The 13237-nt window shown below is 43.6% G+C and overlaps 1 protein-coding gene across 2 annotated transcripts in view; it reads left to right on the forward strand.

The window, feature by feature from the left end:
• The window catches only part of GRM1 (glutamate metabotropic receptor 1), a 250976-nt gene that overhangs the window by 160484 nt on the left and 77255 nt on the right, over positions 1-13237 (forward strand). For both annotated transcript variants that reach the window (XM_066611274.1, XM_066611275.1), the window contains exon 3: positions 12704-12939. In XM_066611274.1, the coding sequence (XP_066467371.1) occupies positions 12704-12939 (236 nt within the window). The remainder of the gene's footprint in view (positions 1-12703; positions 12940-13237) is intronic.

Below are 13237 nucleotides of genomic sequence, written 5' to 3' on the forward strand. Positions count from 1 at the left end.
TTAGCTAGCATAAGTTCAGGATTCCTGGGGGTGGATCCGAGCCATGGAAGGGAGATAGGATGCTGCTGCCACTGAGCTCTTCCCATCTTCAAACCGCCCTTGCCCTCCACGCTCCCAGACTCGAACCAGCTGCCCCATCTGCCACTTTACCAGCTGTAATGTGGCATCTGGGAGCTGCTACCACGTACATGGGGCCTCCAGACATTTGCACCAGTGGCCCTGAAGTACACAACAGTGGCATACCTTTTACCACATCACAACAGCATTACAGTGGCAGTTCAGGAATTCTGCCACCTTAAGTGCCCTATAGGATTGAACCCAAAGTCTCATAGCAGGAAGGAGTTATGGGGATTTTTATTGCAGAATCTGTCAAAATGAAAGTAAAATATTTGGATTATAGATACTGTTTGCTAAAATTCAAAAACAGAACCTGAGTTGTGATGCTATAAGTGTAAAATTATTTCTGGCTCTCTTATAACACAAGTTGTCCAATACAAATGGCAAACTGAATTATTAGTACAGGCTTCTAAAGCTTCTAAGGAGAGATAAAGAGTATTGGACGCTATATAATTTGTCAGCTTAACAGCTTGACCCTAAATACATTTTCTCTGATTCAGTCACAAGCCAGTTCCAGGTACTTCATTGAAACTGGTATATTGCCTCGGGTGTTACTTTAGTCCTGATCATTAACTCCTGTTCTAGCAATTTAAGAACATCTTAAACATGCCAATACATGGTCCAGAGCATCATAGATAATAGCAATGACTTCCTTCTTTTGTGAATTTCTTCTGTTCTTTTCTTGCAGTTTTATATAAAGTGTACAGATAGGGCACTCCAGCATATAATTTTTAGAATACAGGCACAGTTCTTTGTTTAGATGAATGCTATTTAGGGGACAGAATCACATGTTCTGAAAGATTTTGGACTGGGGTCCTTACTCAAGCTGGTTGTACCCCACTGTCAAATGCGTTCCCATGAAATAAGTGGACATATTCCACACACATGTTCCAATCCAGCTTTCTTTTAGTGGCTAACAAAATCTTGTTTGGTACTTCTTACCATTGTCCTTTTTTGCTTGTCACAGTCATGTGAACATCATTGACCTGATTCAGCCCTAAACACACAGACTTTCATGGGACCAGATGTGCCAGAAAACGAAGGCGTATCTCAATCCATATCCATTAGAAAGTAATGCCTAATAGATAGTTTACATCTGCTTTTTGGATGTACAGTGCATGCAATTTATGTTCCAGATACTGTGAGTGTTATGTGCATGGAAGCTTGCTTCCACTTGTGGATCTACTTATCTGGAGCAGGGCCAGTTGCGGACCTACCATTAGGTCCGGTGGGGCAAATGCCCCAGGCGCGAGTCTCTAGGACCCCATGGAAGCCTCTCTGAGGCTCCCAACAGGGTCAGAAACTGTGCTTCCAATTTTCTGGAAGCACAGTTTATAGTGTCGGGGAAACTCAGAGAGGTTTCCCCGACACAGCCTTGGGTCATACAAGGTTCCATGAGCCTCAGGTGAGCGGGGGGGGGGGGTGAATTTTCATGCAGGGGGGTGGTGACAGCTCATAAGGGAGGCGCCATCACGGACCACGGTGGGGAGGTCCACCACTGAGCAGGGCTTCCAAATACAACTCTTAGAAGAGCAAAGTACAATTTATGTGCAAACATGGTGTTAACAACACCACTTCTCAAATTGCTGGGCATCTGATCAGCCCAGCTTGGAAAGTTATTTAGTGGAAAGAAATATGAAATTAGCAAATGTCACTTCAACACCACTTTTTTTGATTGACGTTAAGGCTGCTTCACATAAGATGTGGCAAGGAATATATTTAATACTACATGTACTTTGGGAGTGCTGACCAATCCTGGTATGTGTCTCTATGATAATATACTGGAAAACATGTCGCCCCTCCACTGATGAAAGAGTGTGTCTTGCCCAGTTCCCTCCCTGCATAAGGCAGGGGACTGGGCTAGTTGGGGGTAGGGCTGGAGGAGTGCAGTCAGTACACTGATGACCCTTGTGACCCATCCACCCATTAGGATATTATGAGATTAGCTGGTTGCCATTCTGGACTGGGAGGAATTGTTTGCATCACACCTGACTGTTGGTATGGAATTTTTTCCTACCCCAGACTGTCCTTAGGGTATAGTGTTTAGCCTGGGCAGCCACAACTTGCAGATATAGTGGGAGTAAGAGTAGGGATTAGATATATACCTTTAGGTAAGCGAGAGTCAGAAGGAGAACCACAACCAGTCTCAAGAGGCTGTCTGGCTCAGTTTTGCAGGCTGGCAATCCCTCAGGCTTCTTCTGTGATGTCTGACTCAAAGACTATCTGGCTTGGGCTAGGAAGAGTTGACTTCCTAGGTTGGCTAGGAAGGGGGGCCAGGAGCAGATCCAGTGTTTGTGTTTGGGGGGAGGCCATGACCACTAACTTAACTCCAGAACCCAGGTCAACCAGGTGTGTCCATTTGGGCTCCTAGTTGAATTTTGGCCTCCATGGCTGAGATTTGCTGGGTGGGTACACCTGGGCCCCTGCCCAGGCTTGGAGCCCAGATCAACCTGCTAGGTAGACTTGGGCTCCCATTATGACTTGGCACGATGGCTGGATGTGATCTCCCCACCAGTGCCCCGCCCAGTGGGCATTCCCCTGGCACTGAATTCACTCCCGATCCCAGCAGGTGCCCTTTCCCACTGGCATGACAGTTTGAGGGTCCAAGCACCCACGGCCCCTTTTGGATTTGCCCCTGCCGGGAGCTAGCATTGAAAAACTGGTATTGCCAAGAGGTGACCTCAGGTGGTGGCTCAGGTTGGAGCCAGGGGGCCTTGACAAAGTAGCTGTCTCCTCCAGGTTAGATGTCCACACACAAGATGGAAAATGTAGGTGCCCACACACATAAGGTGTAGATAAGACTCACTGCAGCTTTCAATTTATTAGTGGTTATAATCAATAAACATGCTCCAAGTCTCCATGTCTTGTGTGATTTCTGGTGGGGCACCAGGGCAAAGTTTGTTTCGTACAGATAGTTCTGCCTTCCCAAACAAACACATCATGTATTTGAGTTTTAAAAAAAAAGATTTTGCAGTTAATCATTGCTCCCTATTCAGTTATTTCAAACCATGCTGAGATATTTCCCATCAGTTCTACATTTTCAGCACAGACTGATCCAGTTGGTTATTTCACAGAATGCTGGGCTGTTGCTTCTTTGCAGCTCCCTTCCAGCTAGCCATTTCCCTTTTGTTTTTCGCCATGTGCCAGTCTCCTGCTTTTCAGTTCCCCATTTAAATAAGAGACTGGGATGAGTGATTTCTCTTTCCATGAGGCTTGCTCATCAGTACTGCCCATCATACTGCTCATTTGAGGCATCTACTTCATGAACTATTTCACACTGTGTGCTTGTTCATAGTTTCTCTCCTTCCTAAGATCTAATGCTACTTTCCCACATCTGCTGCTTGTCCATTGCACTACAGTCCCATGTTTATAAGGTCATTTATATTCAAAATGAATGCACACATAAATTACATGATGTGCCAAGGTTAGTGGATAGTCAATTTTCTCTTTACAAAATGCAGCACACAGTTCTGAAGTTGTGACAGCCAGTAAAATACATGCCCCTCCCTCCGTTTTTGGAGATCCACTCCATCGCTTTCATGAACTGGGGTATACATGCATTTTTAAGGCACAGCAAGGTGAACAGACTACTTAAGAGCTGACACCCTGGAGTTGCCAGTTGGTTCAGTGACATTCTGTAGCTGCCGCTTGGATCCCTGTCACCCCAAATCAACGTTCCCAAAGTTTGCTCTCTACCAAATATGACATTCTGTGGAGAGATGTACACATCTCCCCTCTGAGCCTTAGTTTGGAGGAAGCAAGCAGAGTACACTTCTGTACTGCAGCGAGTCATGGACTCTTCGCTCACAACAGGAGAGGAAACTGAGCGCGTTCCACATGCGCTGCCTCCGACGCATCCTCGGCATCACCTGGCAGGACAAAGTTCCAAACAACACAGTCCTGGAACGTGCTGGAATCCCTAGCATGTATTCACTGCTGAAACAGAGACGCCTGCGTTGGCTTGGTCATGTCGTGAGAATGAATGATGGCCGGATCCCAAAGGATCTCCTCTATGGAGAACTCGTGCAAGGAAAGCGCCCTACAGGTAGACCACAGCTGCGATACAAGGACATCTGCAAGAGGGATCTGAAGGCCTTAGGGATGGACCTCAACAAGTGGGAAACCCTGGCCTCTGAGCGGCCCGCTTGGAGGCAGGCTGTGCAGCATGGCCTTTCCCAGTTTGAAGAGACACTTTGCCAACAGTCTGAGGCTAAGAGGCAAAGAAGGAAGGCCCATAGCCAGGGAGACAGACCAGGGACAGACTGCACTTGCTCCCGGTGTGGAAGGGATTGTCACTCCCGGATTGGCCTTTTCAGCCACACTAGACGCTGTTCCAGAACCACCTTTCAGAGCGCGATACCATAGTCTTTCGAGACTGAAGGTTGCCAATACCAGGTATCCCAGCTCACAAAGAGGAGACGTGAGCTCTGCATCTTGCCATGTCTTGGTGCAAGGCAGGTGATGAAAAGACCTGTTACTCTTGGCCAACTTCCTCCAAGGCAACACTCAGCTGGAAGGCATCCAGGCCCAATTGTTGGTTTGAGAGGTAGCTATAACTATGTTCAGGTGCATCAAAACAAACAGTAGAAAAAATACAAATACCAGCTGTGTGCACAGTGGTACACTAAAGAAGGAAATCCCTTTCAGCTTTTGTTTTTATTTCATGAAATGGTGCCAGTGGGTAGTTGTGGCAAATCCAGAACAACAGGGAGTAATCCTTATGTTTGGGCCATTTCTCGTCGTGCTCATTTTTTGATCGTGCCTGTAAAAGCAGGCGTGCTTTTGTTGTCGGGCAACATGAGGCATCCAAATAAGTGCAGCTTGTAGCAAACTGGCAGCCTCCCCGCAATTGTGGCAAACACCACATGAAGCAGCAACGAAAACAGTTGGTTGTCTCTTTTTTTCATGACAGTGAGGAGTGTGATTGCTGGTTGTACACCCACACACATGTCCCTTCCAAGCAACCTCTCTGCCTTCACACTTTCAACGCCCTCATACAGCATGAGGACTTTTAATTGTTGCACCAGTTGCCAGATTCAGAGCAAAACTACAAGGTGGCACCAGTTAATATTATCTGACAGTGAGAGCAGAAGGCTAGTCAGCTTGGACTAGCTTGCCACACTGTCATTTCTAGATAGTTAAATAAGGTCCAAATCCTAACCCACTTTCCAGCACTGGCATAGCTGTGCCAATGGAACCTGTGCTGTATTCTGCAGTTGGGGGGCACTCACAGAGGCCTCCTCAAAGTAAGGGAATGTTTGTTTCCTTACCTAGGAGCTGTGTTGCTGTTATGTTCGATGCTGGAAAGTGGGTTAGGATTGCACCCTAAATCAAGAACCCCCTGTAGCTGTTTGGCTTTTTTAATAGCACCATATTCTTCCTTCTAAGCAGTGCTGGTGCCAGGTTCTTAGCCCTGCACTAGATCCCCAACAGTCCCCCTGCCAACCCCCGATAGTTCATTGGGTACTAGCACTGCCACCAGTGACTGAGAGAGCAGGGGTTGGCCTTACCAAATGTGTCTTCTGAGGGGAATGGGCCCTTCGTTAATGCCCCACCTGACTTAACTGGATGCAACCAGTTAACTGGTTAACTGACTTAACTGGATTTTAGAAATGGGCTATGTCAGAATGCCAGATGCAAGGGAGGGCACCAGGATGAGGTCTCTTGTTATCTGGGGTGTTCCCTGGGGCATTTGGTGGGCTGCTGTGAGATACAGGAAGCTGGACTAGATGGGCCTATGGCCTGATCCAGTGGGGCTGTTCTTATGTTCAACCCTGCACTCAGCTGACGATTTAAGGTTGTTCTGACCCACAAATCCAGTGGGTCCCAATCCAGCTTGTTGTGGTAGATTAAATGTTGAACTAGAGCAGTGGTTCTCAAATGCTTTTGTCTCCGGAGCCCATTACACTCCTAAAAGGAGTCTTGGGGAGCCCAGCTGGTGCATTGAATCCCAGGGATTCCAGAGCTCCAGCACATGTGTGGAATGGCACAGCCCTGAATTCATTGTCAAATACCAGTGGAGAGCTAGAACAGGTGGGGAATGATGGAGAGCCATGAACAGGGGAAGCAGGAGGGACAGATGAGCAAACTGGGCAAGAGGCAGATGGCGACCACTTAAGATGTGCTTGTGGAGCTTCTGAAGGGGTCTCAGGGAGCCCCAGGGCTCCTAGAAGCATACTTTGAGAAATGCCGCTTAGGCTCACAGAACAATCTTCCATCTCTCATTCAGGCAGCTGAATCTTATCTAGATCGCTGTGCAGTGATACGGCAGTACTGCCACAGCTACAGCTGTATCTGTAGGTCTCCTCCTGGTAAAGGGACATTTGTCCCCTTGCCCCAGGATAAGCCCCAGCAGTTGGTTAGCTATGGGTTAACTCCAGTCTGCACCAGCTCAATCACTAGCACAAGCCCGGGACTCATGTCCAGAGCAGGGACATCGTCTGACCGGTGGGTTTTAACCGTTATACTACACAATCCTTTTGTCTGAAAATCCAGACTTCTCATTCACTGACGGTTTGACATCATAAATGGAGCTCAATTTTAATTGGACATAGATAACATACTATTTACATACAAGATGAAAAATAGGTGGGCAACAAGTGAGCAAAACCATTGATTGGTTCTTATTTACATACAGGTGGGGTTTCATCTCAAAACTTTGCCAAAATTACACAATTTCCAAGTTTCCCAAACCAGTAGGGTTCACTGTAACATCATTTTATCCAGCACTGACCCTCATTCACATTTATTACTCTAATCAGGGACCTCTTTGAGAAAATAAGATTTCATACTGTCCCTATTAAAGAGAACACACAAATACTTAAACATGGGTGTGAAGATCTTAATTTGGCAGAACTTCTAACCCATTTATTGACTTTTATTCCTTTAAACCCTTCCTAATTACTTATGCTACTCATCTGCATCTTCTCCTGGTTCTAGTATATTTCTTGTGGACCCTCTTGCTAATCTGTGTGAACCAGAGTTTATCCAACTTCTTTTAACAACTTTACCATATAATTCTATATAACTTTTATGACTAATTACCTATTAAGTAACATAGTGGTGTATATAAGTGACCTTTTCTATATTTTAACAAGTTAAATAGTACTGATTTCTGTTTAACAAATCCTTGTTTATTTACCTTCAATTACATTTCATGTCAGCAAAAACTGCCTTTGAGGCAATTCCACACTAACACCCCTCTTTTATCTTCAGTTGTTTATTCATACAAAGACTCTTTCTTAAGGATGGTTCTGTTTTTTCTAACTAAATGTTTCAAACTGGTTTCTGCAGATGTCTGCCAAAAAGCATCCTTGCCAATGCATGATAAGGATTGTGTGCAGTGTTAAACTTAAACTTTCCTGAAATTAAGCATTTTGGCTTTTTAAGACTTAATTTAATATAAGTCTTAATGTGTGTGTGTGTGTGTGTGTGTGTGTGTGTGGTGTGTGTGTGTGTGTGTGTGTTGGTTATACTTTAAAAGCAAAAACTATATATTTATATTTGTTTTTCCTTCTTTTGAAAGCTTAAAAGAATAAACAAGTGACTTTTGGCACCTGGCATGGAGACCTGTGCGCCTGCCAGAAGCCGCCTGCTATCTTTTGTGGCCTTGGTTTCTTTTCTAATCTCTGTGTAGCTTCTCTGAAACTAACAGACTTCTAAAAATACTGGTTTTTTCCATTTCTGTTTTCTGTGAGACCAACTTATGATGTTTCTTTTCTGTGCCTTAATGAAAAACCAGACAGTTAGCAATGTGGTTTTTCAAGCTGTTTAAGCATTTGTTTCTAAAAATCAAGCAGCTCTCTCTTCTATTGTGCATATGCTATAATTTTAACTAATTCTTAATACTCTGTATATACGCTATTGGGCTATCCAGGTCTAGAACCCGAGGTCACCTTGCCTTACCAGCAAGGGAGGGGGATAGGACTGGGCTATAACTTCACAGATTTGTAACTCATGTTATATTCCGCTCCTTACCATGAGAAGTAGGCCTTTTTGCTGACTGCTCTGCTTCCCACTTTTCCAACAATGATGTTGTTCAGATGAATGGGGAGGGCGGTAAGTACCAGGCCAACCTAGAAGCAACCTGGGATGAGGATTTCCTATGGTTTCTGGCTGATTTATGTGCGAATCTAATTGCATGTATTGTGGCTGCTGCCTGGTGCCCTGACCACAGAGAAATATTTCTCCGCCAGAGTCAACCTACTGCCATAACTCAAGCTTGAGATTTAGTTGCATTGAGTGTTTTGTTTCTGCCTCAGAGCCAGACAATTAATTAGCATGACTGGTACAGTCCTTGCTCCAGAAGCAAGCAATCCTTCAGAAGCAAGCAATTTCAAAAACATTTATGTCTGCATCATATACTGTATCTGCTGTTAATTTCCTGTGATGGAGTGATGATCATATGCCATTATTGTTGTTTTAATTTTGTTTTAAAATTTATGTACTGGCTTTAAAAAAGCTATTGAGAGTGTAGCATCAAATACGATGCAAATATAAAGGAAGATAAAAAATATGCCTTTCCAACTGGTATGGAACCAAACTTTGATTGTAAACGTGTATTCAATCACTTTGATTGCCCCACATATTTCGCTGATGGTGATGCAATAATCTGGAACACTTGCATGCCTGTGCATTCACCTGTGCAGCATTTAAGGGTGTTCTGGTTACTGCCAGTCTTAATGCTGAGTGATAGTAATCATAGTAGTAGGCTTCTTAAAATTATTCGTGGACTTGGGCAGCCAGATCACGAAGCTACTGCCTTGTGTTTTGGCAGCTTCATGATCTGGCTGCCTCTGTTCCTTCTGCTCAGTGGCACCCCTCCATTAAGGGGTGCCCCTTCCAGGGAGATGCCCCACAGGAGAAGGAAGGGAGGTGGTAGCGAACCCAGGGTAGAGAACCCTGAAGCCAGGGTTGTCCTGGAGGAGGAGGCACTGACAGCCACCATTTGGTGATCTGGCTGCCACCCCCATTTCTTTTCCTGTGGAGGCTTCCATTTGATGGGGCTCCCCTTCAAGTGGGATCCTCCACAGGAGAAGGAATGGGGGTGGCAGCCAGATTGTGAATCGGCAGCCACTGGAGCCTCTGGGAGAACCCGGAAGCGACATCATGACATCACAGTGTCACTGCCCTGAAACCAAAGCCATTAGGTACACCGCTGCTGATGTTGAATGAAGAGTGATCAGGACTAGATTAAAGGCTCTGGCAGGCACTGACTAATTTTGCCTTACTTTATCTCAGAGCTCAGATATTGGTGCTTTAAGAATGTAGATCTCTGGAAGGAATAGAAAGAAAAATGAAAAAGAAAGATAAAAAAGTAGCAATAGAAGATAAGAATTTAAATGGAAGTAGCAGAATTTTAAATTGGACACAGTAAGGAAAGAAAGCCAGAGTTAAGCACAAAGGAGAAGAGAAAAAATGGTCATATTTACAAGAAAGGAAAATGAGATGAGCTGCATAATGAATAGGGGCAGTCTAAAATGGTAAAAACGAAAGAACACCGCTATAATGCAAAATTGGGCTTATAAAACAATAAAACGCAATATCCTGCTCAATTAACAAAATAACACCAACATATATCTATTATATATGGATGTGGAGCATTTGTGGATTGTCCCAAATGCTTCTGACTGTGTTTCTAAATTCTTAACTCCCTTGGAGCTCTGTTTCTTTAACTGGCTGTAGAGTCTTCGGAGCATGCTTGGAAGCTGCCAAAGAAAATGCATGAGCCCTATGGAAAATGAAATTGAGCCATAGCATGCATTTATTCATGAGTGGGCGACCGTGCCATTGGAAAGGGCAGGCTAAGAGGAATCCAATGCCACCAGAATCGTCCCAATCCAATGAACGCAGGCCCCAAAAAAGTCAAGAAGGAAGTCCCTCCCTCCAAGCTGATAAATGTATTGAACCCTATCGAAAGCAAAACTGAGCTACACAATTGCGTTTATGCGCAAGTAAGCAAATGTTTAATGGTTCCTTGCTATAGTGGTGTGTATTTTTTTCCCTGCACTTTAAAGCCAGTTTGTTTCTATAGCAATTCAATGCTATGTTCAATTCTGTTGGTTCAAGTTGCTATCTTCCCAAGTTGCTATCTTACCCCTGCTAACTGGGTAAGAGACACTTTTTCAAATGGGTGCTCCTCTTTTATTTAGCAGGGGGAGAGTAACTGGCCCTCCTCACCCCAGCAGTGTCTTTTCTAGTGGCTGTCTGCTGGTGTTCTTTTTGCATCTTTTTAGATTGTGAGTCCTGTTGAGACAGGGGGCAATTGGTTGTTTGGTTTTCTCTGTGAACTGCTTTCTGAACTTTTCGTTGAAAAGCGGTATATAAATACTGTTGTTGTTGTTCTTCCCAGTGTTTTAATTTGGCAATATTTTAATTTGTTTTTGGCAGCATTAGGTTCATGTAGTTGTTCATACAAGTAGAATGCAAATCTTAAATGGCTCCTGTAAGTTTAATTCAAGTAGTTAACTAAGGGCACAATCCTAACCAACTTTCCAGCACTGACCTAGCTGCGCCAATGTGGCATGTACTGCGTCCTGCAGTGCGAAGGCAGTCAAGGAGACCTCCTCAAGGTAAGGGCATGTTTGTTACCTTACTTTGCGGCTGCATTGCAGCTAGGTCAGTGGTGGAAAGTTGGTTAGGATTGCGCCCTAAGGAGTTGTGCTCTGCAGGTGTGTGTGTGTGTGTGTGTGTGTGTGTGTGTGTGTGTGATATGTTTTACACCTGTTCAATTCCTGTGGCTTTAAGTACATATGTACCACCTATATGATAGTGATTACACGTTTAAAATGCTTTAAAAATGATTAAAATATTATTTTGGAATAAAAGCACACAGCACCGTTTTCAGTCCCCCCCCTTTTTTAGGATAACACCACCATCCATGAAAAAATAAAACCATTTGCCTCTGATAATGAAGAAGGTAGTTGTTTTGGTAGGATGAAAGAAGACCAAACAAGGAGGCATTTCAGTAATCAAGATCAAATTTGATGAGAGATTGAACAAGAGGCTTAGCACTATCTTCAGAAATAAAATATTCCAGAAATCTGATACTTTGATCACTTGGTACAGTAGTAATAATAATGAAGACCAAGAAGTGATGGGTCTTTGAATTTTGGATATTGGTTTCAACTGGCCAATTCCTTGACTGTAATCTTGATTACAGCATGCCATAAATGTTGAGCAGGTTAAGAAAATTGCCGGAGATATTGCCATGATTCAGGTAAAATCCCGTAGTGGTCTGTCTGTGTTTACACTAAATTTTCTCAAAGGTTGCAAAGAACTCATACAATGTAACCCAAGTACAATTTATTGTGTGTGTGTTTGTAACCCTTGGAAGTAAGCTCTTATCTCAGTGGTTCCAGGTCAGATGTAGTTAAGTTCTTTATGGTAAGTCTCATTGATTTTTGTGGCACTCTTTGCTGATGTGAGAAACAAGCAGATTAAACTCTTTCTTTGCCAGAAAGAGCTGTGGGTATCTTTCCAGATAGATGAAGCCACTTTTTAGATACCGACATAATCTGCTTCTCTGGTGACATGACCGTGCATATTAAAAATTAAATGCGAGCTGACTTACATTTGCACTTAAATTAAACTCCAAGTGATTGCTCTTTGGGGATGACACAAAGATTTGAGGAAAGCTAGAAAACTGCTCTTAAGAGTTTATGAGCTAACCTTTACAAAGCCAGGAATGTCTCACCCAAGTGATCCATTTCAAAAGTGTTGAACTGCCTATGATCAGATTATACCGCCAATAAAAATATATACCTCTCTACTTTGGGGTTTAGGGTTCTCTTTCATTTTCAGTACAGGCTGCCTCATCAGTGTAAATGGAGGGAGGCAATGCCTTTATCTATAAGAAAAACTTGTGAGATTTTTTTGCGGGTGAACAAAATATGGATTTTTTTCCCCCAATGGTTTGAATTTTCTTAGGTATGTTAACCAGGATGGGATGCTTTTCTTAGTTCATGTTTTTTACCAGCTTCAAGAGTTCTGCTTGCTGAGCACTCTGTTGTTTGTCACTCCCAAGATAAATAGAATAAAAATAATAAGATTATGTAACCTCTGGCCATAACCTTGTGGGCATTTGGGGAAATAAGCAGTTGTGGACATGTCGGGTGTGTGGCATTGCTTTATTATTTTTCCCCTCTTCCTGGACTTATCACAAAATGCTTTTTGAATTGCTCTAGCAGCTCCCAAGTGGGGCTTAGAGGTTCAGGCAGGAAAGGACACAAGTCCAGCTCTGAGAACTAAACTTTGCAATAGCTTCATAATTCCAAGAAAAACATCCAGGATGCTATTCTTCAAGGAGGAAAAAGAAACATTTTGCAGGGATAGCCCACCCTACATAAAACTTTGTCTGCCTCAAGTAATTTGGGGTGCAAGTAATCTAGCATGCTGTTGGGTGATAAATAAGTAGTCTGTCAGCTGCCTTAGGAAGAGGATGTACCTTAATCTTCTGCCCACATCATATTGGAGTGGCCTTTTGATGAACTTAAGAGGCATCTGCTTTACAAATAAAATAAGATCAGGATGCATTTTAAAGTTATACTTTTTATCCATTCCTAATAGATTTTGCTTCCTTTTCCAGTGACGGATGGGCAGACAGAGATGAAGTCATTGAAGGGTATGAGCCTGAAGCAAACGGGGGCATCACAATCAAGTTGCAGTCTCCAGAAGTCATGTCCTTCGATGACTATTTTTTGAAGAGACGTTTGGACACCAACACAAGGAATCCCTGGTTTCCAGAATTCTGGCAGCACAGGTTCCAGTGCCGCCTCCCAGGACACCCCCTAGAGAACCCCAACTTTCAGAAGAATTGCACTGGTAATGTTTTGAATGTTTTCCTTGGTCTGAATAATTCAGAGCATAGGCAGGTCCTTCCTATGGTCAGTTTCAAACTTCTCTTTTTAGCCTTGCCAAAGTGGGTCTGTCTTTTTTCTTGGATCTAAATGTGCATCCTAATTATATAACTGAATACTTATATAGCACTTCCTGATTGTGCAGATTTTTCCATGTGTGTTATCTTGATGTGGAACATACAAGCATTCTGTAAGTTAAGTATCATTTTCTCCAAATTGCACTGGGAAGAGGAGTCTAAGAGACTTGTCCAGTCCTACCTAGT

The sequence above is a fragment of the Tiliqua scincoides genome, chromosome 1 (assembly GCF_035046505.1).
Source record: "Tiliqua scincoides isolate rTilSci1 chromosome 1, rTilSci1.hap2, whole genome shotgun sequence".
In the NCBI taxonomy this organism is placed as follows: domain Eukaryota; kingdom Metazoa; phylum Chordata; class Lepidosauria; order Squamata; family Scincidae; genus Tiliqua; species Tiliqua scincoides.